At 55.0% G+C, this 21,372-nt stretch overlaps 1 protein-coding gene across 1 annotated transcript in view; it reads left to right on the forward strand.

The window, feature by feature from the left end:
• COL22A1 (collagen type XXII alpha 1 chain) overlaps positions 1-21,372 on the forward strand; it is a 266,083-nt gene that overhangs the window by 163,111 nt on the left and 81,600 nt on the right. Inside the window, exons 27-37 of the mRNA XM_028166969.2 lie at positions 153-206; positions 3,868-3,912; positions 4,428-4,472; positions 4,930-4,983; positions 8,137-8,178; positions 13,945-13,998; positions 14,278-14,331; positions 15,110-15,163; positions 16,935-16,988; positions 18,570-18,623; positions 21,250-21,354. Coding sequence (XP_028022770.2) covers positions 153-206; positions 3,868-3,912; positions 4,428-4,472; positions 4,930-4,983; positions 8,137-8,178; positions 13,945-13,998; positions 14,278-14,331; positions 15,110-15,163; positions 16,935-16,988; positions 18,570-18,623; positions 21,250-21,354 — 615 coding nt within the window. The remainder of the gene's footprint in view (positions 1-152; positions 207-3,867; positions 3,913-4,427; positions 4,473-4,929; positions 4,984-8,136; positions 8,179-13,944; positions 13,999-14,277; positions 14,332-15,109; positions 15,164-16,934; positions 16,989-18,569; positions 18,624-21,249; positions 21,355-21,372) is intronic.

A 21,372-nucleotide genomic window follows, 5' to 3' on the forward strand; every position in this document is an offset into this window, starting at 1 on the left:
GTTTGAGCTGCTGTTTCTGGTCTCACAGAATTGAAGAGGTTCAGTAACACTTAAGTCCCAGCAGTTCTCTTCCTTCCAGCCTGGGCCTAGTCCTGAGGCTGCTTCCTCCAAGCCCAGCCCCTCCTGTGTACTCCTGTTTGTGTTCCTTACAGGGAGACCGGGGAGACAGAGGGGCGGACGGTTTGCCCGGACAGCCTGGCCCACAGGTAGGGACTCCTTCCCCGTCACGTCTGTCATTCTAAGCGGTGTGTTTGGGGCTGTGTGGGAACCTCAGCTGTCAGGGCCCAGCGTCTGTGTGAGCTGGGGTGGGGCAGGAAACAGCCGGGGTCCTTGCAGAGGGGCCGTTGGAAAGGCTGAGGGCGGGGCCAGGGGGTCCGTGGTGGTACACCCTGGACTGGCGACAACGGATGCCACCCCTGGGGCAGAGGAGCAAAGGGGACAGTGCGTTCCTGGAGCCCGGGAGCCGTGCAGCTGGGGGAGGGAGCCCCCGAGAGAGCGGGAGCCTTGGGAAGAAGGCCAGCATCGCTGTCCGGCTCGTCCTGGGAGGGAAGAGGCGAGGCGGTCAGTACCCCCTCCTCTCTCTCTCTTCTGTCCCCTAAGCTTTTCCCGCCCTCCGATGCTCCCTGACCCCTGACCCCTACAGAAGCAAGGAAGCTCGGCTGGGCTCATCTGTAGAGTTCAGCATCTCAGATGTGGCCCGGGCTCAGAGTGCAGCGGGTCCAGAAGAGAGAGGGCTGGACTCTGCATGCGTGTGTATGTATGTGCGTGTGTGCGTGTGCATCTGTATGTATATGGGGTGTGTGTGCGTGTGTGCCTGTGTATCTGTATGTATATGGGGTGTGTGTGCGTGTGGTGAACGTATGTGTGTGCATGTGTATCAGTATGTATATGGGGTGTGTGTGCGTGTGTGGTGTGGGTGTGTGCACGGTGTGTGCGTGTGTATCTGTATGTATATGGGGTGTGTGTGCGTGTGCGGTGTGGGTGTGTGCACGGTGTGTGCGTGTGTATCTGTATGTATATGGGGTGTGTGTGCGTGTGCGGTGTGGGTGTGTGCACAGTGTGTGCGTGTGCACAGCGCCTTGCTTCCGGAGAGGCGTGTGTCCACACAGGAGAGCACATGGGGAGCCCTCTCCCTCCCGTCACAGGGCCTCCGAGTCTACTGGCTTAAGCACTAGCTAAGGCGGTGACCCGCTCGCGGCCACCAGCTCCCACCCCCGGCCCACAGGCAGGCACCTGGCGGGCTCTCGGCGAGGGCTCACTGGACGGAGGGTGGGTCGCAAACCGCCCAGCGAGGTCACAGCTGTGGCCTGGACTCACCTCGCTGGCCAGTGAAGGGCCGATTGGCAAATCCCGGGGCCCTGGGTCCCCTGCTGCCTCGCTTTTTCAAGGAGCGAGCATTCCTCAGACCAGGTGGAAACCACAGGTTATAATGCACCGCAGCTGTCTCAAGGACGCCCGCCGGCGGGACTCAGTGTGCAAAGAGTGCCCACCAGGAGCCTCCCGCCCGCCCTGGACCCCAGATTCTGATTATTGGCCCCTGCCCCCGTCGGCACACAGCGAGCCGCCCCTGCCATCTGCGAGCACAGCGGCCCTTCGTGTTTTAAGACCCAACATTCGTGTTTTAAAAAAACACGTATAATGATCCCCGGTGATTGAAATGTAATGATGTGTGACTTGCTGTGTTTTGTCACAGCATGGACCAAACATGCATGCCCTGCCCTGAGGTGCCGGTTAGGGGTGGATCACGTGGTCTTACAAGCAGCAAGGCCACCTTCCAGGCTCTGAGTGACTGGCTGAAATTCAGGCATTTCCCAGAATAACTTGCAGCGTTTGCATCGCTCCCCGTCACTCTCCTTTTCGGACCCCGTGGGTTTTATGGAGTCACCTGTACCTTGGAGCTGTGTTTCCCCAAACCTCTGAGTTGCCACACCCTTCTGGGCTTACACCGTGTGAATGTCCACGTTCCGTTCAATAGTCTTCAGAAGAATCTGTTCCCGTCGAGTTCCCTGTGCACGATTCTGTGGATGAAGGTGATCAGTCAGAAGTACTGGGGTGAAATTGAGGTGCCCTCGGGGCTTTCTTTCGTCTTTCCTTCTCCATGTTTTGTATTTATGTTCACCCCTCATGGCTGAAAGGTTCAGAGAGGTCTGTTACTACAGCTCACGTGTCATTTTTGTACGATTTCTAGTGCGATACTTTAAAAAAATTTCTCTAGAAAGTTCAAAATTGTGAATTTCTGCGGTTATGATGCTTGTAGAACATACTTTGTAGCTTAAAGGAGACCTGGCAGGAGTCCTAGTTACTTTATCTTGACAACATGCCAGCTAAAGATAAATATCTTCGAAAAAGATTATGGCTACGTCCTGGACAGCGGGTCTTGAGTCTGCCCAGAGAATGGACTGGTTGTGGGTTGAGCGGATGCATCACCTCTTTGGCTCGTGTCAAGAATTCTGGATGCTGCCCGGCTCTCCGTGGGCTGTGCTTTGGCTTAGGATTCAGGAAGCACTTCAGATGGCCTTCAAAACGCTTTCTACCCAAACTCAGCCCCCCAGCGCCTTTCCCACTGCAAAGGTGTGACCGTCCTAGCAGATTTAAAGTGACAATTTCTATAGCAAGTATTTGCACAATTCCGGTTAGAGCACTTCTTACTAATTGTGCTTGTAAACACTGGGAATTGATGGGAAAACTGGAGTGCGTCTAGAATTTCTATTTGCACTGACTCCAGACGCCAGTTACCCCAGTAGCACCAGAGCTACAGGATAGAATGTGTGCTTAATGCTAAACAGTGCTTTTAGTTTCTTTGCTTTCTTTTCTTTTTTTTTCCTCTCTGATATGTGGTACAGCCTTCACTACCAGTGGAATCTGGCATAGCTGCAGGGATAATCTTTATGTGTGTAGATACCTGTTCATTCATTCATTCATGTGTCCATTTACTTATCAGAAAACCACATTTCCTTATGGAAACCTACATAAAGGTTTCGCTGAGTACCATAATCATGTTAGGAAGACACTGTCATTCAAGAAGGTAGTGTTTCTTAAGACACATGGCTGGTTAGAAATTGCAAGGCCCTCCACCCACCCACCCAACAGCCGCCTCTTCGCACCAGTGACTTACAGGACCCGGTAAGCACGGCGGCCTGGTGCCGCGGTGTCAGGGAACAGGCCTCTCTGGTCCTGCACCCTCCTCCTTCTCCTCCTCCAACGTGACCACAAGATGCTCGTCGGGAACGAAACTTCATCCAAGCTACTGGAACCGGTGTATCACTGCTGGGGGCTTGCTTTCGATATAAGTTTGCATGTTTAACAGCATTTCACCCAAGACTGGCCTTCATTGTAACACACCATGCGTGAGGGAAATAGACCTCGCACCTGCCCACGGGCTCCTCCTCGGGCGCCTCTGTTTACCAGTGAGTCTGCACGACAGCCTCGGAACGGCCTGTCAGCTCGGACAGGTTCATCAACGGCTTCTCCATCACTGGACCCGGCCTGGGGTCTGGGTTTCCCTGAAGGGCCACAGAGCTCAGAGTTGGGGGGGGCTCTGGGACTCACAGATTTTGGCTGCTCGTTGTTTTGAACTGTGAGTGTTTAGATTCAGGACGAGTGGATTCAACCTGTTGAAATGCTGTCAGGGCAACTCCAGAAGCTGTTTCTTTTGAGGGAAGCAAAAGACAATGTGCGGGAGTGTGGACGCCCTCTCTGCAGAAATGCTAACCACTCGGGTCTTCAGAGCCTGTGACGCTTGTGCTGCTCGTGTGAGAGTCAAGGGTTGTGGCTGACGGGGCTCTGGGGGTGTGGGACCAGCCGGGACGACAGCCACCTCTGTAATGTGAGTGGAAAATGACGGGGCGTCTGTTATTTTATCTCCAGGGAGAAGCTGGGGGGCAGGGCCTGGCCGGCCGACCTGGAGACAAGGTCTGTTCTACCTCCATTCATGCAGTGCGTTCGTTTGTTAGTATGCGCTACGCCTTGTGTCAGTCAGTTGTCTCCCTGGAGCTCACGACATTTCCGTCGTGCACTCATTTACTTACCCCGTGACGGTCGGCATGTCCTACGCACCTGTCGCTGTGGTGGGTACTGGGGTCACCACCACTGGCCAAGAGCAGTTGAACAGGTGCAGCGAGTGGTGCTGTGCAGGTGAGGGGGGCAGAGGAGTCCTCTCGCTCAGACTTGGGGAATGTCGGGAGAGGTGGCCAGGAGGTGACATCGTGGCTGATCGAGAGGAATGAGGAGTCGGACAGCAAGAGAGGCGAAACAAGGGTTCCCGGGAGAGAGAGTAGCAAAGTGTGGACCACGTGGGGACTCCCCATGAGCAGGTGTCTGGGGGGCCGGACGGCAGGCAGTAGAGAGCACAGTTCCCTCACCCTGGATCACGGGAGAGCCCCCTTGCTGAGACCCCACTGAACAGGGACGCTGTGTTCTTTCCACAGGGAGAGGCAGGGCTCCCAGGCGTGAGGGGAGAGAAAGGAGAACAGGTGAGTGGCGGCAGTGTCTTCCCACAGGGCCACGTGCCTGTGCCCGAGGAGGGAAGCCCCCTTTGCAGTCTTCGACCCTTGGGGGATGGGTGGTGATTCAGGCTGGGATTAGAGCGTATTTCCTCAGTGTTTATGGAAGAGAAAAGGAAGGGGATCGGGCCGCTCTAGTCCGTGGGCTGGAACAAAAGGACAGTGGCTGCGGGATCTCTCTGAAAAGGGTGGAGCAGCTTCAGACGAAATTTATGGGAACGGTTGGGGCTGTTATCTGTCAGGTGCAGAATTCGGTGCTTCACATGCAACTGACAGGCTGTCCCTTGAACTTGGTCTTCACCACGGCAGGGCAGGTTGGAAAGAAAGAAACAATACTTTTCCCAAGGTCCCCTTGCTCTCACCTGGAAGAGGTGGCCATTACCCTCAGGTGAGTGCTAATGTTTCCTAATTTTATCTTTCTCTGTAGGGAGAGAAAGGGGAACTGGGACTCCCGGGACCGAAAGGTGACCAAGGTGCAAAGGTAGGAGCTTCTGTTGTTGTCCTGGTCATCCGGTCCATGAGTCGCAGAACCTCCCTCTGTAGTTGATGTGCGTCGCCTGCAGTTCAGTGGAGAGGGCAACTCCTTGGAGTCAAAGTGGTGGCCTGGCTTCAGTCCTGGTTCTACCCGGTGTGTGGTTCTGAGCATCTTATCCGACCTCCTTGTGCCTCCCTTGCTGCCTCCCTTGTGTGATGCTGACACAAGCCGAATCCGCAGGCAGGTGGTACCAGGAGCCCTCACGGATACCGAAATGGGTGGATGCTCGAGTCTGTTCTGTGAAATGGTGGAGAGTAATGAATACAGTCAGCCTTCAGGAGCCTGCCCGCGGGGGTCGGGACCCACTGTGCACCAGGATCATGGGAAGCACTGCACGTGTAGTGACTTAGGTGACACTTGTGACAACCGGAGAGGGGTCATGTAATCAGCAACACCCCCAGTTTATAAAGGAGGAAACTGAGGCACAGAAAGGCCAAGCCGCTTTCCCAGGGCTGCGTGAATGGAGGGCGGTGGAGTCAAGACCTGACCTCAGTCTGGGCCCTGCGTCCTGACTCTGACCAGGTCCACACCTCACACCAGCCTGGCCCGAGGGGAACCTGAGGAGTGGCCATGACCCCCAGGGGGCCCTGGTGCCCCTCTCCGGCACGGTGCTGTCACTTTGTTCTCCCAAGTTTGCACGCTCTTCCCCTCCAAGGTCCTGCTATCGACTTTTCTCAACTCCCATCCCCCTTTCTCGGGCTGAAGGCTGAGGGCTTTGTTCTGGACAGACCTGCGATCTATAAATAGAGATCCTGGAATGGAAAGAGCTTTGGTGGGTAAGCCATTCAGGCCTGCTGCTCTCCTGGATTTTTCAGAAATGCAGTTTTTATTTGAGAAACTCATTTCCCGGATGCAGAGGGCTCAGCGAGACCATGAAGCCCGTTTTATTGATTTGGCAGAATTGCCAGGGCCACAGCAGAATCACGTTCAAGCTTCCGAACAATCTGGCCTGCTTTTCTTTTCCCCTAGAGAAATATGTAATAATAGACAATTCTGGTCAAAAAAAAATCTAAAATAAGACATTCAGGCAACATTGCCCCCTTCTGACTGTGTCTTGAGCATCCCTGCCTCAGTTCTCTGGTCCACTTTCTCCCCACCAGCCACTGTGAGAGTTTTGACCCCAGGGCATCTTGGAAGGTAGAGTGATAATGCCTCTGTGTCAGCTAGGGCTCAGCTGGGATGGGAACCCAGGCCGGTCACATCAACTACAGAATTCAAAGACCCTTCTCCAGCCAAGCATCTTCCTCTAAGTCAGAGAGCTGCCAGGGCTCTGCCCCACTGGCCCACTGGCCCTTCCTTCACCCTGCAGCCCTGGGGGTGGGGGAGGCTTTTCCAGAAAGGTGGCCTTGAGGCTCTCGGGGTTAGAGACGCCCTCCAACCCTCTTCTTGTTTATGTCTATTCATACGTTCCACTGGGACACGCTCAGCTTTGGTCATTTGGACTTTTTAATGGAGGATAAATTGGTTTGGATGAGATTGGTTTTGGAGCACGAGGTCGACAGTGTCAAGAAGAGAATCGGGTAAACTCGGATAATGCAAATAGCGCTGAGAAAGGGTTTTTCTCTCTGAAGCTTCTGGAACTTTAGTCAGGGAAATGCTGCACAGTGAGTAGTTCAGGGCTTGGATTCTGAGTTTAAAACCAGCCTGAGCCATCTGCTGGCTGCGTGACTTTGGGCAGGTGAACGAGTGTGGTTGCTTCCGTGGAATGGGAATACAGAAGCATCTCTGTCACAGGCATTTGGGCGGAGATTAGAGGCGTTAATGCCTGTAGAAAAGTAAGTCGTACCTGCAGTTAAATCCTATATAACCATAGAAATAATCATAGAAGACAGTATGACTACATTTTATTATCATGTTATTGTTGTTATTAAGAGCAGCCTTGCCTCTGTCCAAGCCAACTTTATTCATTCACTTGTCCGCTAATAACCATGAGTGGACCCAGGCCTGCCACAGGCCTGACCCTGGGCTGCTCGGAACACACCTGGGCCTCGACATCCGTGTGCTGACGCCGTCGTGGCTCACGTGGAGTGACGGGCTCTGGGGGCCGCACCGCCTGGTGGAGTAGCCAGCGACCTCTTCTCCTCGGGGCAAGTGTAATAACAGTTTCCTCCTCAGTGGGCCCTCGCTGACCATCTCAGTCAGCCCCCAGATGATACTGTGAGCTGGATGTACTATTGTCATTATTTTGCACAGAGGAAGACGAGCCGACAGAAGTAAAATAACATATATAAAATGGTAGAGTTAGGTTTCAAGCTCAGGTGATCCAACTCCCAAGCCTGTGCTGTTTACAGGACTGTTATAGTCACCCGTCAGGCCCCTGAAAAGGGCCTGTCCCCTTCGAAGAGGGTGGGGCAGGGCCCAGGGGAGTTTCTAAGGGCACTCAAGCCCTTGGGCTCCAGCACACAGTGTGGAGAGGTTTGCTGCAGCACGGTTATGGCTGCAGCAGGTGGGAAATCACGTAAATGTCGTCAACAGGAAGGTGGATCGTGTCCATTTTATTACCTTCATTGGTTTATTAGTTCTGTCTCTCCTTTGTTTTATTTTAGTGATTGCTTTAAAGTTTATAGTAGACATCTTTAACTTACCACAATTAAATCTTTAAGTGCTATTATACCACTTCATATATAAATATACGAACCATATAACAGTATATCTTCATTTCTCCCTTTTAGCTTTTGTGCCGTTGTTGTCACACATTTTACTTCTACCTGTGTTTTAACACCTATAGTACATTGTTATTGTTTTTGCTTTAAACAATTGGTTATCTGTTAAAGGCTTAAATAAAAAAGAAGTATTTTATACTTTATAAAAAAAAGATGGATCATGGATCACTTTACTTCCATGTGCATCATGGAATAGTATATAGTGATATAAACGATCTACAGCTACACATACCAGCATAGATACTCCTCAAAATAAAGTTCTGATATGTCTGAAGTATTTTATAATTCGGAATCTATCTATCTATCTATCTATCTATCTATCTATCTATCAAGGTAGATATGGGGTGGGTGATTCTGTTGTCTTGGGAAAGGTATCCCAGGATAGGCAGAGTTGGCAGAGGGTTAATGGTAATTTATTTTCCGTTTCTTCACCTAGGGTGAAACGGGTCCAGCAGGCCCCCCGGGATTACCTGGAACTGTAAGTTACTCTGCTTCTAACCCTTTCTCCTTCTGCACACATACCACTTAGTTGTAAATATCTTTTTAAGGGAGTTTGTCAATAGCCAGACCTATCCCTAAGTCCTGTAATCCAAAAATGCATAAGCTTCGCTAAGAACCACCTTGTGCTTGTTGACTTATTTCACTCAGCAAGCACAGTCACTGTTTATTAGAACACCGGCTACACACTGAGCATCCATGCCCACCTCTTGCCTGTGGGGAAACAGAGGTCCAGAGACAAGAAGCAGTGTGTCCAGGGTAAGACTACAACACAGATATACAGCCGTGACTCATGCTTCTACCCTTCGCTTGTCTGAGGGTGGGCGTTGTGAGTTCGGGATGAGTAGTGAGTAACAGCGTGGGCTTTGGAGCCAGAAAAAAAGTGGGTTTGAATGCTGGCTGTGCCATTCACCAGCACTGCGGTCTTAGACACGTTATTTAGTGTCAAAAAGACTTGGTCTTCTCATCTGTTAAGAAAAAATGTTATACCTAGCTATCTTGTACGTTTGTAGTGAAAATTAACGGAAGTAATACAAGGTACATTGCACAGTTTCTGGTACATAATAAATACTAAATTAAAAAAAAAAAAGAAGGCGATATAAATATGCGAATATAGTTTGCATTTTTTTTTTCATGTGAATGTTTCTTCCCAGCCTTGATATTCTGTGCTTTGATCGGATGCTTTCGGGGGAGGTGAACGTGGCCCCAGATGCTGGCGTGGCGGGGCACGTAGGGATTGGCCAGTTACAGCTACAGCAGGGGACTGCCTCACATGGAGGGCAGGAGATGAGAGAGCCTGAGCACCCAGAAATCCCATTTGCAGTGTGACAAAGATGCGTCCTCCGTGGTCTTCTGTATGTTACATCATGATGCCACCACTGTTTTCTCCCCACACACATGCCCCTCAAAATGAGATGCAGCAAGTATTTCAGAATCAAATTTAGAGTCAGAACTGGCCGTGTAAAATCGTTATTTAAGACTGGTAATATTTAATGTAGGCAGGTTTGCAGGGAATGAGCACTGCCTTTTGGTGGGAGGCATATTGGTAACACTTATTTGAGAGGTTACTTGGTATTAACATATCATAAAGTGTCCGTCTAACCATTAGATTAGAGATTCCATTCCTAGGCATCTAGCCTGAAGAATTATTTGCATTGTGTGTGTTTAAAAAATCACGTACAAGGATTTACATTGTGGTGTTGCTTATAATGAAAAATTACAGGCAACCTACATGACCAGAAGCAGAGAATTAACTAAACCACGGAATATGTGTATCATGGAATCCTACTTCATAAAAATTAAACTCACACACATGCACTACGCATATGCCTTTAAAAAGATGCCAATATTCAAGCAAAGTTAAGTAGAAAAACTAATTTATGAATTACAGCGTGTGTGAAGGCTAACACGGACTCCGCAGCCCACCTACGTGATGTCCAGCATTCACTGGCTGTGTGAACTTCATTACGAAGTTTCTTTCTCTGTCCTTCAATCTTCTTACGTATAAAAGCAGGGCAAAAACAGATAAAACTGCTTCTTTTACTGTGAGGAATATTTGAGTTAATGCATATCAACAACCATAAATAACAATGCTTGCTGTTCTTATTTGTATAACTGTCGTGCAAAGTTATGCATTCCTATACGTTCATAATTGCAATTGGAAATAGATACAAATGGGTCTAAAATATGCTAAACTGAAAAACAGTGGTTTCTTTTGGGGGCGAGACTGGGATTTGGAGACATGGAGGGCACGATGTAGGAAATCTCCTTTTTTTCCTTCCTTGTTGAATTCATTGCGTTTGTGGACGAGCGTCCACGATGTCCTTTTGTCCACTCACTTATATTTGAGCACCTGCTGTGCGCCAGACGTTGGCAGAGTTTGGCTGCTGTGGAGCGTAAACTGCCTCGTCAGGGAGATAAACTCTAGTCACATGGCGGCCCAGACACACAGATCCTGCAGATGGTAGTAAATGCTGTCAAGGCAAAGAGCAGGGTGCATAGCAAGGGGGCCTCATTTATATTTGAGTGGGGACGGGTGGCGGGGGGAGACCTTTGAAGACAGGACGTTCAAACACGAGCTCTGAAGGGTGGGCTCGGTCAGTCAGGTAAAGGAGGAGGGAAGCGCGTTCCAGGCCAGGGCAGCGGCGGGTGCGGCGGCTTTGAGATGGGAGAAAGCAGGCCGCCTGGGAAGCATTCACGCAACGCAGAGGGACGGCCGTGCGGGGGCCAGTCCGTGGGGTCCTCAGCTGCTGGGACAGAGAGTTTGCATCAGCTGGGCTCCCTGGGCCCAGAGCCGCGTCCCGCAGCCTGGCTTCCTAGTCACCTGCGTCACTGCCAGTAGCCGCTGGTGGTGAGGAGCGGAGTCTGCCGGAGGGATCCAGCGGTCCAGGCACAGCTCTGATTACTCGCATGGATTCTTCCGTTTCGGCCCCGCCGTACCCTGAGAGGAGAATGTGTCAGCCCATTTCACCCATGAGAACAGAGAAGCTGGCGGGTGTCCGAGGTCACACAGTTTAAGGTGGAGGTGACAGGCTTTGAGCTCAGGCTGCGGGACTCCAGCGCGCCCACAGCTAACCACTGTGCTTTCCGGACTTAATACCCACTCGGGGACTTGAAGGGAGCGTGGGATCCTAACTGTCAAAACTAGTCATTGTTAAAGGAGCCCTCGGGGCTGTATTCTCTTGCTCGGTAAATCTGTCAGAGGCAGGTTGTTAACATCGATTCACGTCCTTCTCATTTCTGTGGTTTCCTTGTCAGCCGTGCCTGTTCACACCGCACCCAAGGATGCCAGTAAGTGGCAGCGACTCCTCGGTGCTGCACGGTGTCCCCCAGCCTGGCTCGCGATGTCCCCGGGGGCTCTGGGAGCTGGGCCCGGGCTGTGTCCTAACTCTCAGCCCCTGCGTCCCAGTCGCTGCCAGGCATCTGGGCTTCCCGACCTTGTCCTGGCAGCCAGTGGGGACGGCCCCTGCGAGGAACCAGCTCCAGGGTCGGACGGGAGGTTCCAGGGGCCTGGAGGCTGCCTGCCAGTAGCCAAGGGCGAAGGCCAGCCCCCTCTTTGGGTAAAGTTACCTCCTCACTGTACGGAGAGTGGCCGGTGGTTCTGAGCAGGACAGAGTCACGTGGGCTGGCAGAAGACCAAAGGGCAGAGCAGGCAGTTCAGTGGGTGTCCGCAGTGAGGGGCCCCGGGCCTGGAGGGCCTCGAAGGGACAGGTTGAGAGGGGGCAGTTCGGAGGGCAGAGGGGACCCGGCCTGCATGGAGGTGTGGCTGGGGGAGGGACAGCTTGTGGCTTCTTGTGAAGATGAAAACACTTGACCGAAAAGGATGCTCGCCGTGGCCGCAGCCTCCAGGAACCTTTCCCTCCTCTTTCCATGAGCAGCCCCCGTGGAAATAAGCGTGTTCAGGGTCTCTTCCTGCCCTGAGGTCAGCAAACGGCCTCCTCTGGTTGCTTTGCTCTCAGGGACGTGGTTCTCCCTCTGTTAGGACTTGACCCGCTGCACCACGCGCGGCGGCGGAGGGGCTTGTGTGGAGGACCCACCTCCCTGTTTCCGCTCTGAAGTAGCTGTGACTTAAGAAGCTCAAAAGGACCCTGTATCTGATGGAAAAGAACAAGAGTAGAGAGAGAGAGGCTGAGTCGGTGCCGGAATCATTGCGGAAGGAGGAGGATGATTTTGAGCTGCTTTGGAGGAGGAACGGGGAGGAAGCGAGGGTGGGAGGGCCGTCACGGGGCAGTGCGGGCTGCAGAAGTGCTGGGAGACGCGGGGGAAGAGCAGGCTGGGCCTCCGGCTGGGTCCTCTCCTCTCTTAAAGGAAGGGCTGGAAGGGACAAGGCGGCAGAGCCTCGAACGCGGCAGGTGCAATGCAGGCGTCGCTGTGACCGTCCCTGTGCCCAGGGATGGCCCGTGGCTCGGAGGAGTGAAGCACCTTGCAAAGGGCCTTCCTGGACTTAGCAATTGAGACTTGGTTGTCAGCCATGAGGCCCTGGCCGAGCCCCACCGTCTTCCTCTTCCAGGACCACATCCACCTACCCGATGCCTCTGGGTCTCCCTCCCTCACGCCCACCCTGAGTCCCCAAATCTTGAGGCAGACCTGCACATCCAGCCTCTGCTTAAAGGAACTGCTCCATAAAAGATGATTTCCAAGGTGCTCCCATGGGAAGGGACTGAGAGAGAGCCAGAGGTCTGCCCAGCCTCCTCTTCGAATCCCAGTGGTGCCACCTTCCTGCAGGGTCTGAGCTGTGCAGAAACCAGGAAGTCACTTTCAGATGCAAAGCAAGGAATCTGTGTCCATGAAAAAAAAAAAAAAAAAAGATTCATTGTGGATTGTTGCATGAATCCCTCTGGGGCTGCCTCATTGCCATGGTAACCGTGTTGTATTGATGGTTTTGAAAGATGTTCTTCTGTTTGATTTCTCCTTGCTCTCAGCTGTGTGCACACGGGGAGGGGCCGCGAAATTCGGAGGGGCGGCAAAGTTTGCAGCGTGATTAAGAAGGGGAATAAAGAGGGGGAGGGGGGCTGGAAGGGAAGCCCCTCTTCCTTCTGCTCCAGGATTGAGGAACCTTCTGGGGATGTCAGGGACCCCAGCTGGGGAGGCCTCGAGGTAGCGTGGTGATGGCAGTTTGTGGAGAACAGAGCAGGGGCTGTTAGATGGTGAGCAGGTCTGGAGATGTCAGAGAGGAGAAGGGAACCCATTCCTTAGCTGGAGGAGGGAGGGCCAGGCAGCCTCAGGCTTGGAGACATTGCCGTTGAGAACTTAAGTGAGGCTTTGTAACTGGTTTAGAAGCAGCCGCCTCCAGAAGGCAGGCTGACTCCACCCCCTCAGCCTGCAAAGGATTCCCAGACGCCCAGCCAGTGCCCTGCGTTTGCTGAGCCCAGAGAGGGGATTTGGCTCGGCTGACATCACCAAGGGGGCATTTGGGGGAGAACGACGCTCCTGCGTTCAGCATTCAGCAGCTACTGATGGGCACCTGGTGTGCACCCCTGCAGTGAAGACTCTGCCTCCTGGCTCTCAGGCCCTGGGTAGAAATGCCTTGAGCATCTTGCCTTTGAGTCCCCAGGGTCTCTCCTCTGTCCTGGCCTGACGACTCCTGGTTCCTGAGCCCGCTTCCTGCCACGCACTTTTCCTTCCCCCAGCTGGCAGAAAGCGTGTGCAGACTCCTTCCCTGTGCATTACCCGAATCCATCCCATAAGCCCTTTCATCTTTGCAGATTGTATCTCCTGTGACTTGTGGACCAGACAAAAGAATTTTGCAAATCCCCCGGCCCCCCACGGGAAATTTTCTAGGAGGAAACCATGCTAGAAATAAGGGTATTGTTGTCTGGTGACTGGAGCCAGAGTGCGTTCTTCTGAGCTGGCGGGAAATGGAGATTCTGGAAGGAATGAGCTTGCATCTGTTGAAAACCTCGTTGCAAGAGCAACCTCATTTAATCCAGGCTCTCCGAGGTGTACTGTGCCGATTCCACTCAACAGCTGATGCAGAGGGAGTGGCGCCCCCAGCCCAGGGCCGTGCAGACACTAACTCGGGGATCAGTGATGAGCTTGGGGGAGGGCAGGCAGGAGCCTCGGGGGCAGGGTCTCCAAAATCTGCCCACGCGTGAGTAGAAAGCAGCGTGGCACCTGCAAAGGGCAGTTGCTGGCTGTGCTGGCTTCTCCTCCAACGAAAGGGGCGTGTGCAGGACGGGCAGGTCAGTGCGGTCTGACCTGGGGGCGGGCTGAGCGTGTCTGCTGTACTCTGCTTCTCCACCGACAGGGAGGACAAGGGCCCAAAGGAGAGAAGGGCAATCCCGGCGCGCCTGGGGAAGCGGTGAGTGCCCTGGGCTCTGCGCCCCGCGCCCTTGCCCCTCGCCCCTCGCCCCTCACTCTGGGCGGCTGGTTAGACGGGACGTCTGAGGGCTGAGCGGCTGCAGCTCTGAACTGCGCACAGGAGCCCCCTGAACTGAATGTGGCCCCTTCCTCCTCCCTTAGGGGTCCGAGGACACCCCTCCGTGGATCTCAAATTATGCCCATTGCACGTGCCCACACCTCCCCCATCTGCCCGGAGCAGGGGTGTGACCTAGTCCCTTGATAGGTTGTTTCATTTCAGGGATCACAGGGTCATCCTGGAGAACTGGGGCCTCGGGGACCCATCGGACCACCGGTAAGAAAACTGCCTGTCCACCTGTTGGCTCCTAGACCCGAAAGCCCCGCCAGTGCCTCCGTCCCTCGCTGGCCCCTCTCACCTGGCATTCCGGGAGTGTCCACCAGGGGGCACTGCCACAGTGCCCTGGGGCAGAGAGGACCTCACAAAGCGCCCCAAAATGCAGCCCCCGGGGGCGGGCCCCACCTGTGGGGCCCAGGATGTCGCTGCTCTGTGGCTGAAGCGTCGGTGTCGGTGAGCTGGGCTCCCGCCACGCTCTCCCTCCCCGACTCTGTGCAGCCGGCAGCCGTGCTGGGGACCAGGGCTCCCCGAGGCTTTTCAGCTGCGGGAGGTCCCCTCCTCCCTCCCAGCCCCGATTGGCGGCTCCAGTTTACATGACACCTGGTGTGTGTTAGCATTTTGATCGCATTTCCCTCAGTTTCGGCTTCTTAACTGGCTCTCTGTTGGGCAGTTGTCCGTGTTATCAGAGAGTTCCGTGGGAGCGGCCTGTCTGGGCTCAGATGCCACGGGCCGCGGCTGGCTGTGTGCCCTGGGCCGGCCTGTCTCTCTGAACGTTGTTCGCGTCAAGATAAAGGGTGGGTGCTGCTGTCCTGGGGTGGTGAGGATGGAGTACGATGGCGGAGGCCAGGAGCTGCGATCTCTGCACCTTTAGACCCGCTCCCGGTCCTTCAGTTCGGATCACCTAATTCTGAGGACGAAGGTGCCCTGATGTCCCCGCGTGGGGCCGAGGACGACATTGCCTGTGGCTTCTCACCTCCCCGTTTTGTTTCCCATGCAGGGTGCCAAGGGGCAGGAAGGCGCGCAGGGGCCGCCCGGAGCAGCTGGGAGCCCCGTGAGTCCTCCCGGGCCCCACAGGAGGGGGTCTGGGCGGGCTCCCAGCTCTCGGCAGAGTGTGGGGAGGGGGCCGGGAAAGCGCCGTCCACGCTGGGGGCCTGGCCGGGGCTGGAGCCGCCTGAGCAGCCAGGACCGGAGACGTGCCGGCCTCTGCCACGTCCCCAGCATCCCAGGGCTTCGTCCACACGCCAGCCCCGACAGGAATCTCCTTCTGCACACACATGGGTGGCGCACACATGGACACACGCAGACGAGTTTGTCACTCTGAGAAGCACGCCCACGTGCACATCCACACGTTTGGAAAGCGAGATGCACACGCACCGCGATGCGCACACACGTATGCACACCCATATAAGGCCGTGCACACGTATAAATGCAGCTCCAGCAACTCCATGAAGACAAGCACACGTGTACCCTCACGCGCTCTCTGCTCCTGACTCGCCTCCCTCAGGCCCAGAATCTCCGTGGGTCGGCACTTGTGCCCCTGAGCTCTGACTAACGTTGTGTCTACCGGAGCGGAGCCCCGAGCCCAGGCTTCTCCGGGGAGCTGGCGGGACGCAGGACAAGGCCGACTCCCGCGGGGACTCCCAGGAGAGGCGGTGGCCTCAGAGCAGCAGCAGTGCCAGCCAGGCAGGACCGCAGGTCCCACGTGCCCAGCTGTAGTCTGCTTGCACGGCCCAGCCCGCCGCGCGTGTGACTTAGCGGGAACGGGGTCGGCCCCGAGAGCTGGCAGCGTGGATGTCGCAGAGATGGGGCTCGCAGTCAGTCCTCCTTGCTCCTGGAGGGATACCTGGCCCAAGCGCAGCCTGTGGGGGAGGGAGGCCGAGTGTAGGGGCGCGGGCGGCAGAAGGAGCGTGGGGAGGCTCCAGTACTGGGAGTCCCCGGGTCCCCGTCTCCCTGGTGGTCACCCAGCCAGAGTGTCCTCACCCACCCCTCCCGCCATGCACTCGTCCAGCCATCAGTGTTCAAATCCACTTCCTCCGGGAAACATGCCCTGATTGGCCAGTCAGATCCAACACCGGCACACCCACGCACGCACACACACACGCAGGCTTCCCCCCTCAGTGCCCCTGTTCCGTGAACAGCACCGGCCCCTTCAGAGGGAGCCAGACCGAGAGCGGCGTGGCCGAGGCCTGCTCAGGCTTCTGCCACCGTCCGCACTGCGAACTCCCCCTCGGCCCTCCACCAGCGGCCGGTCGCCAAGCCCAGGTCGTCCCTCCTGGCACCTTCTCCAGGGATGCCTCTTCCTGTCCAACCCACGGCTGCCTCACGTGTCCTCTCTCTGGTCCCCAAGGCTTGCTCATGCCCTTACGGTCGGCCTGCGTTACACCAGAGCATGTTTCTCGGCAACGCAGGTCTGAAGAGTTTGTCCCATTTTCGGGGTTCCCTTTCCCCCAGGCTCTGAGGATAGAGGCCAAACCCCACCCGAGACACGTGCATGTTTGGACCTGGCCTTCCTTTCTGCCCACCCCGCCCCGCCCAGCACACTCCACCTCTGCCGCCTCCGTGCCGTGGTCTCAAGGAAGGTCCTACGCTGCTTTTGTCCTCCTGTCTCCCACCTCTGTGCCGCAGTCCCACTCATTGGAGGCTTGGCGAGTTGGGGTGCACCCGGGCGGGAGGTTCATCTTATCTGTGGAGGGAGTTTCAGGTTAGAAACGTTTCCAGCAAATCAGGGAGAATTGAGTAGAAGGCAGGTTTGGAGGGAAACTGGGGGAGCTGCTTATAATCAATACCTTGGGCCTTTCTAACCTTCTTCCGTCTCTGAATAGGGCGCTCCTGGACCTGTAGGTCCCCCTGGTTCCCGTGGCCCCCCAGGAAGTGCGGTGAGTAATCGGGGTGGGGGGAGAGGGCAGGCACGCCAGCACTGGTTGTGACTCCACAGTGCCCGTCTGCCGAGTGAACTCATTTACCCTCCACGAAACTCGGGCGTAGCCATCCTTACTCCCATTCACAGATGGAAGAACTTGATGTCCCGACAAAGTCACCTCGAAAGTTACCAACCTGAGGTTCTCGGTAACTCGTGAGATCTCCGGGTGGTAAATGACGCTGTTGTAACTGCAGAAAGCTGTGAGCATCACTGATGTTGGAGTCAGCCTCAGAGTTTGCCTTAGAAGAAACAAAATGAACCTACAGAAGTGGAGGAGGCCCTGACTTTTGGGCTGCCCAGGCTCTGGCCACAGCTCTGCCGCTAACCGGCTGTCAGGCCTCTGTGAGGGGCTCCTGGAGGCCTCCGCTTTTTCATCTTCGAGATGGAGAGCGCGGGCTGTGCAGGTTCACCCTTAACCTCCTGCTGCACTTGACTTAGGGAGACAGCCTCCCCCGTGGGGGCCCCAGGGGTCTGCTTTAAGGACCCCAGCTTTAAGGTCCACCTGAACGTTGCTTTCAGCTGCAACGTGTGCAATGAAACACCTAATGGCATCTAGTCAAGGGTAACAGAGAACTGTTACAGTTACTTGACTAACTGTTACTGTTATAGCTTGAGGCCAGTCCCGTTCAGTCTCCAACCTTTCTGTTAATAATCGTAGCAGTTCAGAGGACAAATGTGGGCATGTATTTGTGCCAGGCACTGTTGTAAGTGCTTTGCACGAGTTCACTCATTGACTCCTCGGGACCCTGGGAGGTGGATATTAGTATTGCCCCCACTTTATGCAGGAGGAGACTGAGGCACGTGGTTAGTGGTTGCCGTGGATACCGCTGGACCCTTGCCTGTATCATGCCACCCTCCCCACTGCAGTGCCAGCCACAGACTTCCAGGAGCCAACCTTGCATTCCTTTGCCTGAGGGTTTCCTGTGGCTTTTAGAGACCTCGCTGTGCAGCCACCTGACCCGTGGCCAGCAGCACCAGCAGCAGAAGCCTCCCTGGCTGATGGGCGTATAAATGGCCCAGCTTCTCCTCTCCTGGGGGAGCCACTCCGAATGTGTGTCCTGCGCTGGCCCCCAGAGCCCCCAGCGGGACCGAGCTCCAGTTACACGAACGTGTCACTACCTGCCTGTCCTCCTCTGTCTCACGTCCCTACTGGTGCCTCCGTGGAGCACCTGCGCCTGAGCCTTGTCTCAAAAAGTCAACCTCTGGGGGACTCTGAAGACACAGCTGGAGCAGGTCAATGATGCCAAGGCTGTGTTCTTAGGTCACCCTCGTCCTCCCCGAGGTCCCCTCTGAGAGCTGCAGCCCAAGGCGGGCAGGGCATCAGGAAACACATGCCTCTCGTGTTCAAGGCTGAGTGACAGACCAGGGGAGGAGCAGCTAAGGCAGGCGGTGGGGAGATGGCGGCGAGGAATTTAAGTCAGGGGGGAATGAGTGGGGACAGAGCTATAATCATTAACTGAAAGGGAGCTGATCGCCCTTCTCTGGGGGCGGCGGGCCCTCTTGAACTTCACCTTGTCAATAACCCCTCTTTCTTCAGGGCCCCCCGGGCACCAGAGGCCCCCCTGGGAAACATGGGGAGCGCGGTGAGAAGGTAAGATGCAGTGTGATCTCTCTGCACACAGCAGCTGTTCTCAGCGTCTTAAGAAGCAGGGAAGCAGGAGCCTGCTCTGCTCAGACCTGGTTTAAGATCCAGGGTCAGAAGGGCTTCTGAACAGAGGGGCGGGAGGAGCCCTGCAGTTGTCTCATTTAACCCTCACGGCGGACCCGTAGGGGAGGTGGATTCCCACTTGACAGAGGTGGGGACTGAGGCTCTGAGAGATTAATTCAGGTCTCCTACATCCCGTAGCCGGTGAGCCACAGAGCTGGTCGGTCTGACTCTAAGTCCATTTTCTCTCAGTTCAGCGCACCAACTTAGCCCTCCCACACCTTTGTGTGCACAGTTAAACCTTCCTGAGTTACGAGAAAGAGCTTTGTTTATTAGGAAGAAGAGAGGCACGGTGTCCCCCCAAAATGCCAACACCCCGGGCGCAGAGAAGGAGGTCCCATGGACATTCGAGATCCCACGCCACGTTTCCTGACCTCGCGTTTTAGGAAGCGTCTCCGAGGTGTACTCCTGGCTTCTGCTGTACTGGCCTCTAGTGGGTGGAGACCAGGGATTCCGCTAAACTGTCGCAGGACAGCACCCCCTTCTCAACACAGATCACCCGCCCCGAATGTCAGCAGCGCCGGAGCTGAGAAGCCCGGACTGCAGGCACCCTCTGGCACCTGCGTGTTCTCGTCTGTAAGATGGAGACGAGCCTACGCTGACCGCAGGTGGTGAGGAGAAGTCGAAGCACTGATGCAGCAGAGCCGGCGAGGAGGGCTGACGGCGCTTCGCTGCGCCGAGCCGACACGTGAGGCTTCTCGTGTCTCAGCGTCTCCCCGGGTCCCGATGCCACCTCCGCAGAGGCCCCCTCCCGGCCCTCCAGTGTCCGAACGTGATGCACGTCCCTTCACGTCCACTCCGCCTGGGACCTTTGAAAGGAGTGATCATCTTTTCTATTTTGGCAAAATGTAACAAGGATAAATAACAAACTTTTACACTTCGGTGGGAAGGCTCGGTTTTAAAACACGTACTTCAGAGAGGAAAATGATTTATTGCAGAGAAAAATGATCCACCCACCTGTGGAAAATATCCTTAAGCGAGGGAAAACATCCTGGCCCGTCGGGTTTTCCTTGATTACAGCACGTCTGAAGGATTAGGCTCTATTTGGGGACATAAGTGGGGCACTGACAACTGAGAAGGAGCTTAGCAGGGGGTTAGAAGAGGTTTCTGAGGACCAGTTGAGCAAAGATGAGAAAAGCTGTGAGCTGTTGGCTCATTCAGCCTCAAGGGGGAGCCAAACACTACTGCTTGTCTGAGCAGAAGCCTGGGCTGAGGTCCAAGACCCAGGGCTGCATTTGGAAGGGGACTTCCCTCCGGTGCTCTGCAAAGTGGTAAAAATCCCAGACAGCAGGATGTGCTTTCTCTCTCTCACTGTCCAGTGGCTGGCCTGAGGCTTGCGGAAGCTGATCCCGCCCTGGGCCTGGAGACAGGTCCTCTCCATCCCTTGCTTTGCCCCCTCCTTGGGACATCGTACCTCACCTCACCTCTGCATCAAATGTCGGAGGCAGTCAGATTGCAGCCTAGCCCCGAGAGAGCCCTGCCTGGGAAAGGGAGTTCCTGCCGCTCACGTGGTTCCCCCCCAGCGTTCCACAGCCGGGGCTGCTTCGGGGCTCCTGGCTTTGTGGTCAGAGAGGGTGAGCAAACTCCAAGCCCAGCTCCCTCATTAGATCCAGGCTGTCTGTCTCTCCCTCTCCCCACTTTGGAGCCCTGGGCTGTGTTCACATCGCTGAAAGTCTGTCATGTGAAGAGGGATTGGATTTCGTCTGTAGAGCTCCAAGGTTGAATGTGAAACATCTGGAAGATTTCAGAGAGAGTTGGCTGAATATAAAGGCACACTATGTAATGGAACTGCCCAATAAAGGGATGAACAGCCTGAGAAGGTGATGAGCTCCCTGCTCTCAAAGGAGTCCCAACAGAAATGGGAGGACTGCCTGGAAGAGGCACACATGATGGTTTCCTGCAGTGGGAGAAAAGTTGGACTAGAAGACTACTATATCCTTCCTATTCCCATGTTCCGCGTTGTACAGTTTGCTAAGGCTGCTGGAACAGCGTATCACAAACTGGGTGCCTTAAACAGCAGAAACTTACCGTCTCGCCATTCTCACCATGGCAGGAAGTCCTAAATCAAGGTGTCAGCAGGGTTGGCTCCTGCTGGGGGCTGTGAGGGAAGGATCTCTTCCAGGCCCCTCTCCTCGGATTACTGATGGCTCTCTTCTCCCCGCATCTTCACGTTGACTTCCCTCTCCACATGTCTGTGTCCAAATGTCCCCTTCTCGTGAGGATACCAGTTCATACTGGATTAGGGTCTGTGCTACCCTAGTATGACTGCATCTTAACTAATTACATCTGCAAAGACTCTATTTCTAAATGGAGGTACTGGGGTTAGGGCTTCAGCGTATGAATTTTGGGGGACACATTATACAGCCCGTCTTTCTATGCCCTCAGAAGGGGTGGGCTTTCTGAAGCAGGGCATCACCAGGAAGCCCGCCAACCCCCTTCAGGTTGGCTCACCACTGAAAAGCTTACTCTCTGCATGTCACTGATCCTGGACACTGTCCACTTTTCCTTCCAGGGAGCAGTGGGAGAGGAAGGAAGGCCAGGGCCAGGTGGCCCCAGGGGCGATCCTGGTGCCCCTGGGCTCCCGGGGCCGCCCGCAAGAGGGAAAGATGGAGAACCGGTAAGTGTCGGGTCCAGG

This window comes from Balaenoptera acutorostrata, chromosome 17, assembly GCF_949987535.1.
Source record: "Balaenoptera acutorostrata chromosome 17, mBalAcu1.1, whole genome shotgun sequence".
Lineage (NCBI taxonomy): Eukaryota > Metazoa > Chordata > Mammalia > Artiodactyla > Balaenopteridae > Balaenoptera > Balaenoptera acutorostrata.